This window comes from Artibeus jamaicensis, unplaced genomic scaffold (genome assembly GCF_021234435.1).
Source record: "Artibeus jamaicensis isolate MK-2021 breed Jamaican fruit bat unplaced genomic scaffold, CSHL_Jam_final contig_452, whole genome shotgun sequence".
NCBI classification, from domain to species: Eukaryota; Metazoa; Chordata; class Mammalia; order Chiroptera; family Phyllostomidae; genus Artibeus; species Artibeus jamaicensis.
In genome coordinates this window covers 11,611,678-11,624,190 of record NW_026521837.1, presented here as the reverse complement: position 1 = coordinate 11,624,190, position 12,513 = coordinate 11,611,678, and the positions used below count along the sequence as shown (strand labels likewise).

Genomic DNA, 12,513 nt, shown 5'->3' with positions numbered 1-12,513 from the left:
GATGGAGTGGGATATTATTCTTATTTTCAGAATGAAACAGTGAAAGGATACAAAGGAAACTAATAAAAATGGGGTAGTAAGTAGGAGTAAAATGAGGTGGACAGGGACGGGGTGGAAGTTAGTCTTCACTGTCTACCACTTCAAATTGTTTTGAATTTGTGAACTATATGCATATATTGTGTATTTGAAAACCGGTGTTTGAATATGACAAGTTAAATCGAACATATTTGTGAGCATAAAATGGCCTCTCCCTATTCCACAGATTTGGCTGGAAAAACAGAACTGGAGCAGTGCCAGGTTGACGCTGTTGTGGACACACTGGATGACCTCATGTCACGGTTCCCCTGGGCTGAGAAAAGACAAGACGTAAAAGTAATCACACCCCTTGCCAGACATTATGTTAGGTGCTTTTTAAGTCCCTCTTTATCAAAGTTAGACAAACTTATAGTTTAAAAATATCAAATTATATTAAAAAGTTTAAAACAAAGTACAGTGATTCTTTGCCTAACTTCTCCGTAATAACCCCTAAAATGAAATCTAATTTTTAATGCTTTTAGCTGTTTCTTTAGGATTTTCACATCTCCATACTTCTATAAGATATGTAAAACGGCTTACTTTGATTCACTAATATTAGATTCTATGAGCTTTTTATTATAGTGTAAGAATTTCACTCATATATAGTCATTCTCTCTGCTTCCTGTTCCCCTAACTACTGATATAGTTGTCTTAAAAATTTTTGGTGAAATCACTATTCAGTGATTACATTAGTGTCCCCATGCTGTGCATTGTAGTATACTTTGATATCTGTTTTCTCACTTTCCTCTTCAAAGTTAGTAATTGTCTTTCATTTGCTTTGTTTTTGTTAAAGCTTCCCACACTATCCAACAGCCTACCAATGCAATTATCCACAGAGTCTGTGATATGATATTCGATTATTTCCATTATCGTCTTGGTGACATGCAGCCAGACCCCTTCACTGTCCTCTGCAGAGCCCTTCACTGTCCCCTGCAGAGCTACTGAGGCTTCTGAACCACGGTCAGCATCACACTTTCCTTCGCTGCCATCCCAGCTGCATCTTTCCCTTGAGTTGGACTCCTGTCTGCTGGATGCCGTGCTCTGTCTTTTTCCCCTCCTTTGTTTATGTGGGGCACAGCCTCCAGCATTGCCAGGGTTAAAATAAAGTCTTGATGACAGGAGATATGATGAGGGAAGGCAGTATGGATGGGTCCCTCTACGGAGACTCTGGTTTGGTTGCCTCATGCTGCTGGTACACCACTGTCATCCTGGAATCTCTATTGTCATTTTGGATGCTTCTTTTGGTCATTCCCTGGGCTCATTCTTCTGGTTTCTGTCCTTGTTAAGTGGAACAATCCTCTGACAGCTTACTGAACACAGGAAAAGTTTGGGGCCTTTCAGCTTCATATGCAGTTCATAATTTGGCTGGGTATAGAATTCTGTGTTGAAAGCAGTTTTTCTTGAGTATTTGGAAAGCACTCCTCTATGGTCTTCTAGCTGTTGAGAAGTTGGAATCTGATCCAGTTACTGATCTTTTGGATGCCACCTTTTCCTCTCTCTGAAAGCTGGTGGACCGCTGGCCCTACACTCTGAAACAGCATGGTGGTTGGGCTGTGATCCTATGTTACTCACTGGGCTATCTCTTTTCTGGGCCCCGTGAAATCTGGGAATTTATTTCTAGAGATTACCTTTAATTATTTTACTGATAATTTTTCCCCTCTTCTTTGATCCATTATATCAGAATTCTCATTATTCAAATAGTGGATCTTTTCTCTGTTTCCCATTCTTTTTTGTTTGTTTGGAGGCTTTTGGTATTACTTTCAGGAAGAATTCTTCAACTTTATTCAATAACCCTTCTCTTGAGTTCTAAATGTCTGATATTGTGCTTTTAAATTGTTAGGAAGTCTTTCTATGATGTGATCTGTTTTCAAAAATAATATTTTGTATTTATTTAATGGATACAATATCATCTCCCTACCTGTTATATGTTGGTTAAAAGTTGCCACTTTCCTCTTTGTTTTGGTCTCTGTCTTTCTCCAGGTCTCAGACCACCATTTATAATCCATGATGAAGAGTAGAAAAATTTAGAAGTTTACTCATAAAAAAAGTTTACTCACAGTTCTCAGCATGTGGATGCAATTTGTTGATTTTTAGCATGACTAGGCCATTTGAAGGGCGAATACTTCTCAATATCACTATCCTCAAGTATCCCCTCTGGCACTAGAAAGAATACTAGAGGAAACTCTCGGTCTCCTGCCCAGAGACACAAAGGCCCGGCTACCAGTGCTCTTGGGAGACAAGAAGCAAAGAGAGAGCTCCGAGTCTCAGAAGTTGACATTGAGTATACATGCGTTCATTTATACTCCTTATTTTAAAAACATCATGTACGACAACTCCCAACCTTGAGATCATCGGTGGCACCCTTTCCAGCCTTCTGCTAATGTGTCTAGCAGCATAAAATGAAGGAGGAAATCTTATGCTAAAATGACTTTTTTTCAGTTTTCCACCAATCCTCACTTTATCCTTTCCCTTGCCTCCTTACTCCCAGTTCTAGATGTATCCTGCCATTTCCTGCACACTTTGAGAGGTTCATGGGGTAGATAGTGCTAGTTTTCGGCTTTCCCTTCACCCATCTGCTTTACAGCTTCAAATTTTGTTTGCTCATCCCCTCGCCAATTTTCCTCCTCCTTATGGGTTCTATCTTTTCAAAAAGGTGCATTTACTGTAGTTTGGGGAATATATATACATATGTTCCCCATCTTTATCCAGCATTGTAAATAGACCTTGGTTCTTCTCCATTACAGCCTCTAGTGGTTTCCTTTAGGGTACTCATCACAACCCATATTTTAAAATATATTTACTTGTTTGTCTCCTCCAGTAGATCGTACCGAGGGTAAGAATCACCTCTGCATTATTCCCTGGTCAACCTACACGTCTATCTCAGCGCCTTATTTTAGTAGGCGCTTAATATTTCTTGACCGCGTGATAGGAGGAGCTAAACTGACCAAAGGCCCACCAGGGCAGGTGCTGCTCTAAGCACTGCGCATGCACCGTCAGCCCTCCTCCCAGAACAGAAGTGCTTTTTATTGTCATTCTCACGTCACAGGTACAGTAACTGAGAAACTGTGGTCCTTAGTTGCCTATGTCACATAACAGGTCAGCCTGGCTAGAGAACTCTTAGCCTCACCGTCTACACATACTTTCTCCTAAATTAGTGACTAATTCCCAAAGTAGCCCCTTAGGGAGAAATGGTTGTCATCCTTAATTTCCAGATGGAGAAATTCAGCATAATTTTTTAATTTCTGCTTCATGGAGTGTAGGCCACTTCCTAAGGTTATTTAGCCAGTAAGTAGCACACAGGAATTCCAACCCAGTCACTCTGACTCGGAGTCCCTGTTCCTGGCCACCGGGTGCAATGCCACCTGGGCACGAATGCTTTGCACATTTCATAGCGGAAGGCCTACATCCAAAAAACTTTTGGATATAAAACAGAACAGTTGGCAGTTTTACCAATTTAAGCATATTTATTCTAAGCACTGTTTATTTAATAAGGATGTTCTGATTTGAATAGAGATATTTAAAACATGAAAGTATTCACATTTACTAACTCCATGACCTAAATGTAAGGTGCGTGTGTATCTTCACACCCACGACTAATCAGGACGAAGTCTTGAATGAAAGTTCGGCTTTGATGATAGAGATACATTTGGACTCCAGAGTCAGAATGCCAGGCTTGAATCCTGATTCTGTTCTCACTAGTTGTCACTTGACTACCTGTCAATAGTTCAAATTCTTGTCTGTAAAGCAGGGATACCATAGAGTCCACTTGGAAGTGTGTTGGGAGGATTAAATGGCAACAAGTGCCTGTGGCGAGGTAGAAGGTGTTCAATAAACATTAGCTACTATAATTATTACAATGTTGTTGTTTAGCTCTGCGCTCATTTTTTTCTCTTTTGTCAGATGTGACATGTATATTTTATATATCCTTATAAATATAGCACAGACAAATAGACACCTAATCCCCAATTTAGGGAAAGGTATATAAAGATTTTATCCCACATGCCAAAGACCCCACTGATTGGCGGTCTGTCTACCTATGGGCTTACTATGATCTGTGTCTCTGTTTTGTACCTTTCTGTGGCCACCTCACAGAGGAAAATGTCCTGTGAGTGTTTATGATAAGGGTGACATTATGCTATTGTATTAGAATAACAATGCTTTTACATAACATTGACCTCAAAAAATTTTACAGAATATAATCCAAGTTCATGACTAAATCATATGAAGGGGTAATCTGTTTCAGAAATATTGGAAATAGCTACAGACCGATTAATAAGGAGAGCCTGGCTAGTATACAAAGAAAACTGCATAGAGCTTTTGTTCTATCCCCCTAATCTCCTTGTAGTGGGTTGCATTGCTGCCACCTGGTGGTCAGGCAGAATTTTCAAAAGCAGAATATTGATTCAATAAAGATGAGTAATGAATATAGTTCTCTTATTACATGTGCTTTAAAAATCTATCACATATTTTCAGGAGCTACTATAAAGGACACCTGGACAAAACCAAGGGGGAGGGTGGACGCAAAGGAGGGAGGTGGATTTGGCTGGGGTGGGGAGGGAGTGGTGGGGGGAAAATGCAGACAACTGTACTTGAACAACAATAATTTAAAAAATCTATCACATATACATAATCAAAAATGTTTTTATATTTGTTGCTAATAATTTATTTCCTATTTTTAAGTTAATTTACATTTAATTTAAAAGGCAAAATAATGTCTCTGGACATTGGTCACCCTGATAACCTGTCATCTTACCACTACATTTCTCTTTTTTTAATTTTATTTATCTTTAGAGGAGAAGAAGAGGGGGAGGGAAACACATCAATGTATGGTTGCCTCTAATGTGTCCCCTGCTGGGAGCTGGCCTGCAGGGAACTGGCTTGCAACCCAGGCATGTGCCCTGACTGGGAATTGAACCGCGATCCTCTGGTTCACAGGCTCGTGCTCAATCCACTGAGCTACACCAGCCAGGCCACTACATTTCTTTGGTTATGCAATTTCTGGTTCAGTTTCCTCATCTGAAGAACAAGGGTGGGGGTGGGATGGAGGGCGAGCAGGATTGCAGGAACACCCATGGCCCGTTTCCAATATTCTATGATTTTAGCAGTGTGGATTTTAAAATAATGCTTCTAACAGTCATTTAATAGAATAGCGTAGTGATGCCTTCTCAGGCATTACTTCTCAGTAATGCTCCAATTTATAGCTCTCTGGGTGAGGCAGTACATTAGAGAGTCCACCAAATACAAGAGTAGCTGTCTAGGATCTGTAAGAAAATGCATTTCAAAAAGTATACACCTGGGGGAAAAAGGATGTATAATCCAGTTTCATCTCTACTTAATTTATTTTGGTGAGTATTCTTTAAAATGACGCCTACACACTAATGATGATGCTGTTTGCTTATTCATTAGACTGAAATGACTCACCAACCCTGTACAGGGAGCCTGCGCGGAAGGAGAAGTCAACAGCAGGGAGAGGAGATTTTTCACTCGGCACTGCATGTACCGAGTAAAAAGCATCGCTGTCCCTTCATCCGTGGAAATGCACGTTAGAAAAAGCCACAGAATGATCCCAGGGAGCAGACAGGAGGTTTAGAAAGCTATCCAGCAGCTACATCCCATTCCGTTCAACTCCTATTTCTAGCTGTTCTGGGACAGCCATGTTGGCGGGACGCTTCCCACGGAGGCGGAGCTGAGCTGTGGGAAGGGCTATACACAGCTCTGAGCCCTTAGTGCCAGCTCAGAAATTCTGTGTGAGGGGCAGGAGAACTCACACTGTTTTATTTAAAACTAAGATGATGTTAACCATGAAGAACCTCATGTAGAAAGGTGGTATGGAACGGTGGAAAGAATAAAAAGTCGAGATAATGACAAAATTTCCAGCCTCAGTTTACAAGATTTGGCAAATGTGTATAAATATGTAATGATGCTCTTGCAAATATAAGGCATTATGTTACAGTAATCTGTATTGCCTAGCTAAGTCATCATAATAATAGAAAGTAGATCAGCAAATTGGTGAAGCAGTTGTCCACTACCTGAATTACCTTAATAAAGGCTGGATTTTATTACAGGCATACCTCAGAGATATTGTGGGTTTAGTTCCAGATCGCTGCAATAAATGGGTATCTCAGTAAAGCAAATCACACATTTATTTTGTTTTTCCAGTGCAAAAAAAATTATGTTTATACTATGTTGTATTCTATTAAATGTGGGATAGCACTATGTCAAAAATGTATATACTTTGATTTGAAAAATACTTTATCGCTAAAAATTGCTGACCATCCTCTGAGTCTTTAGTGAGTCGTAAATCTCTTGCTGGTGGAGGGTCTTCGTGGCTGCTGACTGGCCAGGGTGGCGGCTTGGCCGTGGCACTTTCCTACAATAGACAACAGTGAAGTTTGCCCCATCGACTGACTTCACTTGAAACTTTTAGAGGCCATTGCAGGTTTGTTAAATGGCCTAATTTCACTATTGTTGTGTCTCAGGGAACAGTGAGGCCTGAGCAGGGAGAGAGACTGCTCAGCTGCTTGGCAGAGCAGTCAGGACACACAATGTTCATTAAACAAGTTAGCCATCTTATTACATGGGTGCAGTTTGGGACACTCCCGGACAAGTGCAATAGCAAAGTCAAGGACCACTGACCACCTCATCACCATATCAAATACAATAATAATGGTAATGTTTAAAATACTGTGAGAATTGCCAAAGGGGACACAAAGACAAGAAGTGAGCAAATACTGTTGGGAAAATGGTGCCACAGACTATTCAACACAGTCACCACACTGCTCCAGTTAGTAAAAAGCACACTATCTGCAAAGAGCAATAATGAAAGGTACCATAGAACAAGGTATGCCTCTATAGGTCATTTATGAATATTAACACATTACATACATTTTAAATAATATTGTTGAGTTTGACTTACTTTCCTTTTTTATTTTTTAAATTATGTTTTATTGATTATGCTATTACAGTTCTCCTGATTTTTTCCTCATGGCCACCTTTACCCAGCATCCGCCACTCCATCAGGCAATTCCTATACTCTTGTTCATGTCCATGGGTCATGCACAGAGGTTCTTTGGCTACTCCATTTCCTATACTGTACTTTACATCCCTGTGGCTATTCTGCAACTACCCATTTGTACTTCTCAATCCCCTCACTTCTTCATCCATTCCCCCAAATCCTCTTCCATCTGGCAACCATCAAAACACTGTACCCATGATTCTGTCTCTATTCTTGTTTGCTTAGTTTGTTTTTTAGATTCAATTGCTGATAGGTTTGTATTTATTGCCACATTATTGTTTGTAGTTTTGATATTCCTCTTTTTCTTAAATAAGTCCCTGTAACATTTCTTTTTCTTAAATAAGTCCCTTAACATTTCATATAATAATGGTTTGGTGATGATGAACTCCTTTAGTATTTTCTTGTCTGGGAGGCGCTTTATCTACCTTCTGATTCTAAATGATATCTTTGCTGAGTAGAGCAATTTTGGCTGTTGGTCCCTGCTTTTCATGACTGAATATTTCTTACCAGTCCCATCCAGCTGGTTTCTCAAAAGCTTCTTTTGAGAAAACAGCTGATAGTTTAAGGCACAGGTGGCAAACACAAGGCCTGTGGGCCGAATCTGGCCCTCCACCTTGTATCATCCAGCCCGGCACCTTGTTTCTTCCACCCAGCGGCAGCACTGAACTCTCACTTAACTGTTCAGGGGTAGTTACGTGTATCAGTCCTAAAATTACATTCAGCCCTTTGAAGGCAACCTCAAGGCTGGTCTGGGCCCTGGTGAAAATGAGTTTGACACCCCTGGTCTAATGGGACCTCCCCCGTAGGTAACTAATTTCTATTCATTTGCTGCTTTTAAGATTCTCTTTTTTATCTTTAACCTTTGGCATTTTAACTATGCTGTGTCTTGAAGTGGTCCCCTTTGGGTACAACTTGTTTCGGACTCTTTGTGCTTCCTGGACTTGCATTTCTATTTCCTTCACCAAATTAGGAAAGTTTTCTTCCATTATTTTTTCAAATAGATGTTGAATTTCTTACCCTTTCTCTTCTCTTCACACCCCTATGGTGCAAATGTTATAATGCTTGAAGTTATCCCACAGGTTGCTAACAATATTTCTCATTTTTTGGACTCTTTTTTCTTCTTCTTGTTCTGATTGGTTATTTTTTGCTTCCTTATGTTCTAAATCATTGATTTGATTCTGTTTCATTCACTCTACTATTATGTCCCTGTGAATTATTCTTTATTTCATTTAGTGAAACCTTCATTTCTGACTGGATATTTTTTATGCTGTTGAGGTCCTCACTAGGTTCCTTGAGCATCCTTATAAGCAGTGTTTTGAGCTCTGCAGCTGAGAGATTGCTCATCTCCATTTTGTTTAGCTCTTTTTCTGAGCTTTTGATCTGTTCTTTCATTTGGATTATGTTTTTTTGTCTTCTTGTTTTGGCAGCATCCCTGTGTTTGTTTCTATGTATTAGGTAGAGCTGTTATGACTCTCTGTCTTGGTAGCATGGCCTAAGGTAGTAGGTGCCTTATAGATCCAGTGGCATAGCCTCCCCTATCTCCCAAACTGGGTACTCAAGATGCACCCTTCATGTGGGCTGAGTACACTCTCCTCTTGTAATTGAGCCTTGATTACTGTTGGCAGGTCAGTGGGAGAGATTTACCCAGACCACTCAGCTGCAAGAACTGGCTGTGACCACTGACCACCAACCTCCTTCCTCCACGAAGGATCAGCTGTGCAGGGGCAGGGTGGTGGTGGTCTGACGTGGTCTGTAGCTGTCCACTCGATATGCAGGCTCTGGGGCATCCTGGCTGATACAGGCCAAAGTCAGCTCCCACCTGTATTCTGCCTGTAGCCACTCTGCCTGAACTAGAAAGCAATCTGAGATGGCTGCTACTTGGGCTGCTTCCAAATCTTGGCTATTGTAAATAACACTGGAATGAATGTAGGGGTGCACATATTCTATCAAATGAGAGTTTTGGACTTCTGCGGATATATTCGCAGGAGTGAAACTGCTGGGTCATAGGGCAGTTACATTTTTAATGTTTTGAGGTATCTCCATACTGCTTTCAACAGTAGTTGTACCAGTCTGCATTCTCACCAATAGTGCAAAAGGTTCACCTTTCTCTACATCCTCACTGGCGTTTGTTCTATTGATGATAACACTTTACAGGTGTGAAGTGTAATCTCATTGTGTTTTTAACTTGCATTTCTCTGATGATTAGTGACATTAAGCATTTCTTTCATGTCTAGAGGCCATCTCTTAAGAGCGGTGTCCTTTGCCAGTTTTTAATTGGATTGTTCTTTTCTTTGGTGTTGAGTTGTATAAGTTCTTTACAAATTTTAGATATTAACCCCTTATCAGATGTATACTGGTAAATATATCCTCCCATTCAGTTGGTCGTCTTTTCATTTTGTTGATGGTTTCCTTCGCTGTGCAAAATTAATTTCTTTACCTTCCGTTATGTTATTTAACTTTAAATGGAATGAGGCTAAGAAAATGGGAATTTTAGAGATGTAAAAACATAATAAAATAATTTTATTAACAAAAATTAAGATAAAAATCATGAAAATATTTTATGGGTGGAATGTTTAGTCATTATATAGAAAGAAACTATAAGAACTGCTAACAAAAGTACTTATTTTTAAATTCATGAATAATAAAGATTTGAGAATTAGACCTCAATCTCCATAATGTTATACATTAAAAGAAAAAACAAAATACTTTGCTGCTTTTCTTTTTTTCTGAACTCACATGGAAAAATAGGAAAACTCTAAATCTTCAAATTATTTATTTTTCTTCCTATTATTCTTGAAGTAATCTTTTTCTTCCTCTCTTAGGAGCAGATGTTCAATGAGCTCCTTACATATGATGCACCTCATCTTCTGCAATATTTGGACACATACTTGGGGGAAAAAGAGTGGTTCATTGGTAACTCTGTGAGTATGTTTCACATCTTAAAATATATAAGTAAATATATGATATATTCATTTATGTGTGAAGATAAAGACTTATTAAACCTTACTGAAAAAAAAGTTACCCAGAGAGAGAGAGAGAGTGTAAAAGAACAGCAATGAAAGCTAAAATCCTTTGTATTAAGCTTTTATGGTATATTTAACTTTGAAACCATAAATTAAAATATTTTATATAATTATATAACAATAACAAAAACATTTTTAAAAGTTATTGCTGCAAAGCCAAAGCAAAATGAAACAAATGAACGTGTGTCAAATTGCTGCATAGAATACATAGGGAAGCACCTATATGCTCTACTAGTGAAGAGCTACTTTAAGAAATAGTAGTATATGTTGCCCTGGCTGGTGTTGCTCAGTGGATTGAGCATGGGCCTGCAAACTAAAGGATCAAGGTTCAATTCCCAGTCAGGGAACATGCCTTGGTTGCAGGCCAGCTCCCAGCAGGGGACGCATGAGAGGAAACCATACATTGATATTTCTCTCTCTCTCTCTCTCCTTCCCTTCCCCTCTAAAGATAAATAAATGAAATCTAAAAAAAAAGAACCTCTGAAACATAAGAATATATCGTATTTAAAAAAAAGAAATAGTAGTATATGTAAAACATAGTAATTTGACTATATACCTCATAGATACACTCTCAGAACAATAAATAAAAATTGTACATCATTTTCAGTAATTATATTTTTGGTGGTACTGGGACAGTGGTATTATTTTTCTGATATCAGTGTATCTATATTGTGCGTAAAGTAATAAGAAATTTCAGGGACATCATTGAGAAGCAGGACCTTTTATGAGAGAGAAAGACAACAGAGCTATAAGATCGGTGAGGTTAAGTAAACACCTATTTCTGAATGTGAACTAGATGCAACAGTAGAAACTCATGATGTACTTTATCCTGTGATAAATAAAAGTGCATTTTGTGTCTTTTGTTCTTGAAACAATGACCAACACAGTTGTCCTGGGCACTCCTAAGCCCGAGATTGGTCTTCAAATCCTGAAAGGAGCTAGCGCTTCTTGGAGAAAGGCTCATTCTCAATTTGGGACAGGAAATGTGAGAATGAACGAGAATTCCTTGTCACAAGAGAGGGAAATAAATTATCAAAGACAACTGCGGCTGTGTCAAAAGATCTCAGAGTCAACTGGAAGAGGCTCTTATTAGCCAAAGACAAACCAAACTGTGATGAGAATATGAACTACATGGATTGAAACCAATCAAAATGAATGACTCCATGAGTATGATGTCACCACTACAACCAAACACACACACACACACACACACACACACACACACACACACACACACCTCCAAACCAAAGTTTCATTGGCTAATTTTAGAAGATGCTATGGAGCCAAATTATTGTTCTGAAAACTGCCTAAAACAAACAAGTGGGAAAAGGGGTTGAATAAAATCTATTGTATCTCAGGATAACAAAAATTGATAGCCAAACTTTTCATAAAAGCATTTAGTAAGTTAGAAGGAGAGATTAAAATAGGATATAACCATTTTCCAACCTCTGATGACTTAGAGGACCTAGGCATTGAGTATCAGTAATTATTAATATAAAAAGTGAGAAAACCAGATACTATGGACCAACTGACAGAGGAACACACAACCACCTATGAAGTAGCTACACCAAAAAATTCAAATCTAAATCTGGCATAGATTCTGTGGTAGGTCAGGGTCCTTGCCTCTAAGGAGACTGCATTCTAGAAGACAAGATGCAAACTACTTTTTGTGGCTCTTAGTGGCGTATTCTGGTCACTGTCTGCCGAGTCCTGGGGTGACAAACAAACTTTCCACACTAAATCAACTTCCTACCCCACCACACAGCCCTGCATTTCTTCCCACTGACTCTGTGATAGCCTTTCCTAAAATGTCCCTCTCCCTGTCCTATTGATCGAATAATTTCCAAGGACTTGCAGTGTTTGTTTTGTATGAACTTTCCCTCGTGAACTTTCTCCTGAGTCCATCTCAGCCCTCTCTGCCTTCCTCCTCCTTCTAAACACTCTGGTGTTTTCTTTGTCCCTGGGACACAGGTCCTGCTCCTGCCTAAGAGCCTATACACTTGCTGTCCCTCTGCCTGGAATGTTTAACGCCCAGATGGCTACATATTTGGATCCTTTTTATCATTCAAACTGCGGCTTAAATGTCACTTCTTAAATGTCTTTCCTCCCTGACCACCCAAGAATCCCTCTCATACTTCACTTTTTCCTCATGACCCCTATTACCACGTTTGTCTGTCTTTCTGCTTCTACAATGAAAGCTGTGTCAGAGATGCAGGGGCTGGCATCACCTCTTGCTCTCCCATTAATCCCAGCACCGAGACCTGAATGGAACATAGTAAGTGCTCCAGAAACTTGTGTTCACTGAACTCTCACCAACACTCTCCTGGTGGTGTAACATACCCCAATGTGAGCAACAAATGTCGGAAGCCTTTAGGAGTTTATGATGGAACTTTATTGGCC

General features: G+C 39.5%; 1 protein-coding gene across 2 annotated transcripts in view; it reads left to right on the top strand.

The window, feature by feature from the left end:
* HPGDS (hematopoietic prostaglandin D synthase) overlaps nucleotides 1–12,513 on the top strand; it is a 106,319-nt gene that overhangs the window by 89,959 nt on the left and 3,847 nt on the right. For both annotated transcript variants that reach the window (XM_053666320.1, XM_037140068.2), the window contains exons 4-5: nucleotides 263–372; nucleotides 9,913–10,011. In XM_053666320.1, the coding sequence (XP_053522295.1) occupies nucleotides 263–372; nucleotides 9,913–10,011 (209 nt within the window). The remainder of the gene's footprint in view (nucleotides 1–262; nucleotides 373–9,912; nucleotides 10,012–12,513) is intronic.